The 7,537-nt window shown below is 38.8% G+C and overlaps 1 protein-coding gene across 1 annotated transcript in view; it reads right to left on the reverse strand.

Moving 5' to 3' along the window:
- The window catches only part of MEGF10 (multiple EGF like domains 10), a gene marked incomplete at its 5' end in the record, with an annotated part of 70,683 nt that extends 63,470 nt beyond the window's left edge, over positions 1 to 7,213 (reverse strand). Inside the window, 3 exons of the mRNA XM_080637366.1 lie at positions 2,842 to 2,942; positions 4,341 to 4,442; positions 7,098 to 7,213. Coding sequence (XP_080493492.1) covers positions 2,842 to 2,942; positions 4,341 to 4,442; positions 7,098 to 7,213 — 319 coding nt within the window. The remainder of the gene's footprint in view (positions 1 to 2,841; positions 2,943 to 4,340; positions 4,443 to 7,097) is intronic.
- Positions 7,214 to 7,537: the final 324 nt, after the last annotated feature.

Below are 7,537 nucleotides of genomic sequence, written 5' to 3' on the forward strand. Positions count from 1 at the left end.
TCTGGTGTCCTCAACATAAAAAGGACATGGAACTGTTGGAACAAGTCCAAAGGAAGGTCACGAGGATAGTTAGGGGGCTGGCTGGAGCACCTCCTGTATGAAGATAGGCTGAGAAAGTTGAGGCTGTTCAGCCTGGAGAAGAGAAGGCTGCGTGGAGACCTCATAGCAGCCTTCCAGTATCTGAAGGGGGGCTATAGGATGCTGGGGATGGACTATTCATCAGGGACTGTAGTGATAGGACAAGGGGTAATGGGTTAAAACTTAAACAGGGGAAATTTAGATTGGATATAAGGAGGAATTTCTGTACTGTAAGGGTGGTGAGGCACTGGAATGGGTTGCCCAAGGAAGCTGTGAATGCTCTATGCCTGGCAGTGTTCAAGGCCAGGTTGGACAGTGCCTTGGGTGACATGGTTTAGTGTGAGGTGTCCCTGCCCATGGCAAGGGGTTGGAACTAGGTGACCTTAAGGTCCTTTCCAACCCTAACTATTCTATGATTCTATGATTAGTACAACCAATGTGATCTGAATTTACTGTTTTCAGTAGTACTAACTTAATACAGAATTAATTTACTACATATACTATAGCTATGCAAAAGCTGTAGTCACATGAGGTTCATCATTATACTTCTCGCATGATCAGTCAAACTGTTATATACTTCAAAAAGAATACTCCTTAATTAAAAATTAAATATGATCATTCAAATGCTGTACAATAACAAAATGTAGTTAGAAAGTAGTTATTGTAAATCTAATACATACACATTAAAAACAAAAAGGTTAAAAAAATTGCCAATATGATCTCAGATGGATGCATTTTTTAAATATTTTTAAATCTTTTTAAAAATATCATTTTAATCCTGCTTTTCCATGTGCAGAAAACAGCTTAAATCAAAGATCTTACTCTTGCATTTTCAAATTCCAGGAAGTGCTGTAAAGCAAAAATATAAATGGGTATAGTGTGATGTGTTATGACATTCACAGGTGATTATTGCCAGGGATACAAATAAATTCTGTTGGTTACTTGCACCTCACAACAAGCAGAAAGGCATAAATTAAGAAACTATTCTGTATTTGTATTGAATAAATACATTTAACGTACATACCAATACTGATTTTCAGACTGATTTATTGGTAAAAACCAAAGACTTATCCACTGCACTGCTGTCTGCTAAACTGTGCAAAATCCAGTGACAACAACAAATCTCATTATCTGTTATCGCACCGAATGTTTTCCTGGATAAGTTTTGCCACACTTTGAATGCCGTGCTTCACCACGGTCATCATAAGGCAGATAATAATGCAATGAATGTATCTCCATATTTCTCAATCCCAACTGACAAAAAAAAAAACACCAGGCAAAGCAGTGTGCCACAGAGAGTTATACAGAGCCAGTCTTTCACATGTGCCTCAGTCCAGGTCCTGTTGCAGAGGGAGCCTGCCAGCAGGACCCTACGCAGACCAGCCAAGCCGTAGTTTGAGTCAGGCGTGACACAGAGCTTCAAATGCAAGGAGCTGAAGCAGCCACCAAAACAGCTCACATATGGTGGCTTTCCCAATAAACTGAGTGTTTCGCTTTTTTTCTCCTGGCAACTCTTGCCAGCTGATTGCCTGTCCAGAAACTAGGCAGCAAGCCCAAGGGCAGCCTCTGCAGTCGAGAGGCTCCAGCCCCTCTCTGGTCTGCTCTTAGAGAGACCCACATTTCCAGAAAAAAATGAAGTATCGCACCTCAGTCCCTCTGAAATTGTTCATTAATGTTTTTCAGGTTTTTTAAAATCTCTTTACTATAAAAGCTGAAGTCAAGGAAGGGATATTGTATTTTTTTCATTATAATGCATGCCTGTTCTCTAAAATTAATTAAATTATATGTACAGGTGGACATCACAAATAATGTTACAGAAAAAAAGATTGCCCCTGATGAGCTCATTTCTAAAAGGAGATGAAAAGATGAAGAGATTTGGTTCCCTGGCTTCTGGAAAACTTACTGCCACAGTTCATGCTACACATTCACAGGGACAAATAATTCGAAATACTGTTGAATCATTTTCATATGTAGCCCTATGCATTTGCCTGCCTCCAAGGATATGCTGTCCTTCTCAACTTCATGCTTATCACAAGCTCCCTGCCTTCAGTCCTGCTGACATGAGCATGTAGCTACCCAACCTGCTGTATGACTTTGAACAGCCCTATGTTAAATTACTAACCATACACTTCCAGGGCTCTGGGTTCTATGATTCTATGATTAACACCTCCTCTGTTTTCATTCTGCCTTTTTACTATGCTTTTGAGTTAATACCATTTTAAGAATCATACTTTCCTAGATCTTTACAAGGCTGCACAAGAGAAAAAGCTGAGCACAAGCCACCATGCTCTGGACACAGCTCTTCCCCCTTTAGACTGAGGAAGATATGGAGAAAGGGATGTGTCACATGAAAAGGTGGTGCTGCCACCTTTAAACAGTTGTTACAGATCTCTGTATCTGCAAGACAGACCAAGCATAGGGATCAACCACAGCCCGCATTAAGGACAAAACCTTGTATTTCCCTTCTGGTTTTGAACTTTATATTTATTTACTGTGTTGGAAAACGCACTGACACTTTTGCTGTGCATTTTCCATGTGATCATTACTTAGAATCACATCAAGGCTGGTTACTTAGACATCTGAGATCCAATTATCCTGTCATTTGCATATGCACAACACCAATTGACTTCGAGAGCTGCACGTGCACCACTGATGAATAACTGAGCCCCTACAACAGCTTCCACAAGTTGACGATCAAAGGAGAGTCAAACCAGCACTGTGATAAATGTATGGAATTTCAAAGCAACTAGAAGCTAAACTTACGGACACACATTTCCCTGCTTTCATAAAATCCAGGGCAGCACTGGGATTTACGCCTGTACATTGTTTTTTCACCATGTCTGTAGGCAGTACGGTAACTGATCCTAGAGAAAAGAATGAATGGTTGTTACATACAATTCATGGTACAGAAACAAAATAATACATATTCTTATGTATTTTAAAAAACATTCTGGTATCAGTAAGAGGAGAGAAAAAAAGGTTCAAAGAGATCTTGATTTATCTGTTGCTGAGTTCAAGAGTCCTAGTTGTTCCACAACAAGCCTTATGTATGTGGGTGGCCAGACAGCAGGGAAAACTGTTAAGGATTTTGACTACTTAACTAATATGCAAACCAGAGCATCACTGCCTTTGCCATTAGCATTCTTTATGGAGGCTAAAGGCTGGCAATACAAATCAGTTTGCTGGATCATTGTAGGTATCAGTTTCCGAGGGAAACACTTCTTGGGATCATCCTCCCAAGGGTGAGTCAGGTTTTCTGAAGCACAGATGTTGTAAGAAGAGTCCTTTTTAAGGCAAGAGACAGAAGGGCTAAAGGAGACCTTGGGCCCCCTGGGCAGCTGGCAGCACAGCATGCCTCTGGCCATGAGGATGGCTGTGATTTGTCAAATGCAGCCCTGCAGGGCAATGGTGAGCAGTACACAGAGGTATCAGCACATAAACCCATCACGAACTGCAGAAAATACATCTTCCTTCTGACATGAGCAAGTAGTATTTATCAGAAGTGGGCTCTCTCACCATTCTCTCTTCTCTGCTCCTCACTGTGTCCATAAATCTCCAATCCTGCCTCTGCTGGCTGCTGACTACGTACTCCACCAATGAGTAAACACATCTCCACAACATCTGAGACAGTCTGAACTCCCAGTAAAGAACAGCTTGTATGTAAGTGTCATAGGTAAAAAAAAAACTAATCTCTCTTTGAATGCAGTATCTGCTTTTTACGTACTATCTGTACTGATCTGTCTCCTCCAGCTGTTGTGCTCCAGGGAGCCTTTCCCACTGCTGACAGTTAATACTTATAAGGACATTCTCTGGAGAAAATTCTTTTTATAGCTGTCACCAGTTTTTAATCATTCGCCCCTTGCTTACTTTCTGCAAGCACAAGGAGTTATCTTTAACAAATATTTTATTTTCCTGTCAAGTAGCATACACTTGCCCCAGAACGTAAGGTTGCAAGCAGCAAAAGGTCTCACCTGGTATTTCTCTACAAATACACCTCACAGGGTCTGAGGAATTTAATTTTGTACATTGCATGCTCTTTCTCAAACTGTCTGTTTTCTGTTAGCACTTCATGGGATGTTACTTCCTAATCTGCTGATACGTGATGCTGCTTGGACAAGCATCTTCCAGTTGGTACAGACTGTAGCAGTTAGACTACTCGCTAGAGCTAAGACATCCTACGTCTGCTTGAGTTTGCCAGACACAAAATCTTTACAAATATCTATAAAATCAGCAGTTGGACAATATCAACAACTATACATCACCTGTGTCGTGTGCACTTAAACCAGTTTAGGATGTCAGTACAGCTGGTGTAGTAAATTTGATCAAAAGGATGTGGATATGACTCTTGCACTGTAACTGAGTAACTGGGGAGAGAAAGAGAGCAAGCAGAGAGATTATGAAGCAAGTCTGATTTAAGTGTCTTTTACAGAGTCCTAGTACAGAAAGGAATAAATATAACAAACTATTACAATAAAAAATAACGAAAACCCACAGAAAATTCAAGTAAAACACAAACCAGCTAACTTTACAATACAGAAGATATCAATTAAAAGGTTTTTCTTCCATGACGCAAAGAAAGAAGTTTATTCAGAGAGCCATCATGTCTCTACTGTGTAATACATTTGATAAAATGGTACTACTAAACATCTAAAGAAAAGTAATGTAAGCCTAAATCTAAAAAATCCAAACCACCTGTCTCTCAAATGAGCAGCAAATTGAAGTAGCATGTAGTACATGTTCTCCTGTGGCAATAAACTTTTACTAACCTCACTGGATAGCTGGAAAACTAGTTAAGAGCCAGAAAATGAAGATTCTTCTATTATACAATATATATATATATGTTGTTATTATCATAAAAACTATATTATTTTCTGCCAAATTATAAGCACAGTGCCCTAGAAATGAAGCTACACTTTGAACTCCAGAGCCTCTAAAGTTGTCAGTGCAGGAAGAGGAACACAGCCCTGTTGCAGAAGGGAAAAATACTGAATCATCCTACAAAACTCTTCAGCAGGCTGATTGTGCTGGCAATCAGTCAGTTCTTGATTGCACAAGAGGGCTAGAAAATAGAGGAATGCATGGCAAGTTCCTGCTGTAGGACTAATTCCCAGGACCAGCCAAAATACTAAGTATGTAGCCCATCTGGCTTTCACTCACACCCTCTTTGACCTCTTACCACCTTTTGCAGGCTAACAGCCACACTCTCCTCTTCCTCCTGTCACCACCTATACTGAGTGAAAACATATCTAGACCCACTTACTCTAACTGCCTGGAACTTACTCCCTGTTTTTCCTATGTCCAAATGAAGGCAAGCAGTGCTAATCCATCCAGCTGTCCAACCTAGTCTGACAAAACATTGATGGGGTGCCAATCCTGCCTGAGGCTCTGCGCTCTCTGTTCGAGGCAGGGCACAATCTCCCCCTTCTTGCTGTGATCATGGTTCATTTGTAAAAAACAATTTATTACTGGCTGGGGTAGATTTATTTAAAGCATACAGCACTACCAGTGACAGCAGCAGTAAATAGCTTGTACCTGGGGTACACTCTCATACTTACGTATGAAATATGTATACTTTCATACTTTTTTATGTATACTTTCATACTTATGTACCTTTGTCGCTTGTTCTGAGCTACAGCATGAATGTTTCAGTAAGTTTACTTGGAGTTCCTCCCTACTCCTGGGAATCAGAAGGAAAAGCTTCATGCAATAAAATGCACCAGGTATATTTCGATTTCTGTACATCTTGATTAGTTTGTTTTAAAATGCATCATGCAATGTAAATAGTTGTATTTGAGGTTTTTTTCCCATTTTGCTTTTGCTACCTTATAGCTTCCCTCAAAACTGCTTTTATCACTAAAAGCAGTAAACAAAGCCTATAGGGGTGAATACTGCAAGCAAATATTTGTATGGTTTGTATGGTAACTACTTCATATACACATTGTTGTATAAACCAAACTGTACACAACAGTTGAGGCAGAGACTCCTAATGCTTCACATGAATCTCAAATAAATTCCTGGGGAAATGTTGTGGTTTGTTTGTTGTTGTTGTTTTTTTTTTGGAAAGACTTTATTAAAAAGTAAATGCAGTTTTTTATTTTCTTTGCAAAGATTCAGCCATAACAATTGCAAACAAAAGTATAGTGTCTTTGCAACACTCTCAGTGATTAAACCCATAATACAGTTTGCCATAAATGCAGGAAATACTGATGTCCTCAAGTGAACAGTTAGACTGTCTCAAGGACTAGTTGATCAATCATAATAATAATAATAATACATAATAATAATAAAAACTGTCTCAAGGACTAGTTGATCAATCATAATAATAATAATAATGCATAATAATAATAATAACGCATAATAATAATAATAACGAGACCATAAGGCTGGATTTCACTACTATAACCTTTACGCAAGAAAAGAAATACAGCAAATGCTTGTAGCTCAACCTCTCCTACCCATTGTGTTGTGCAATTCATGTGAAACTGGATGAAAGAATGGGCCAATTAAATTGATTAATTTCCTTCTGTACGTCAAAAATCTCTGAACATCAAAAATAAAAAAAACAAAGAAAAAAACCCCAAAACAACACCCAAACACAAACCAGACCTTAATTCAGATTCTGTGAATGAGAAACTAAGTAAGAAAGAATCAACATAATCAAATTTTGGCCAAATTCCAATATGGTTAATTATATTTTGCATATGTAAAAGCTTCTTTTCACTTAAATTGAAAAATCTATTTTTATTCACTTCTTGTACCCAGATGGTTGTGTAACACTGCTGGTGCCACTGTAGTGGTTTTCGTATCCTAACACCCTACTGCAAAAATGACTGCATTTCAGCTGAGTATGAAATTATCTTTTACTTATCCATGAACTTACCTTACCTATGCAGTAATTTTTTTTCCCCACTTCATTACTCAACTAAAAGCTTTAAATCATTTGAAATGTGCTAAGTAAAACAAAACAAAATTATTACAATCAGAATTCGTGTCATGTATTTTCCAGAAGAAAATATTACCTTTCCCAGTGGCTACACACATTGGGATCTTCCAGATTCAAAGATAAAGTTGTCCCCATCCAATGGTACAGGAGTATGACAGGGAAGCCAAAAAAGGAGTTCAAGTGAAGAATCATCTTTCCAAAAAGGTGGCTGTATGAAAAAATATTTATAATATGTTATTATACGAATTATAAAGGAGGTAAAACTGTTGACCCATATATAATCAATATATATGATATAAAGCAAAAGGTACTTCAAGAAACACACACTGCTTGTCTAGCAGTAGCAGTACCATGCCTATTTTGGAAGGACCCAAATGAAGTAGTTTCACATGAATGTCAGGGCAGTTAGCTGGTGGACAATCTACATTTTAGAGGTCCCACTGTCCCATCGAATTGCAGGAAGCCACGCTCAGAGGCTGTTTAGTGGACAGCTTGTCCACACCAAATGACAGAGCT

This window comes from Psittacula echo (assembly GCF_963264785.1).
Source record: "Psittacula echo genome assembly, chromosome: Z".
Lineage (NCBI taxonomy): Eukaryota > Metazoa > Chordata > Aves > Psittaciformes > Psittacidae > Psittacula > Psittacula echo.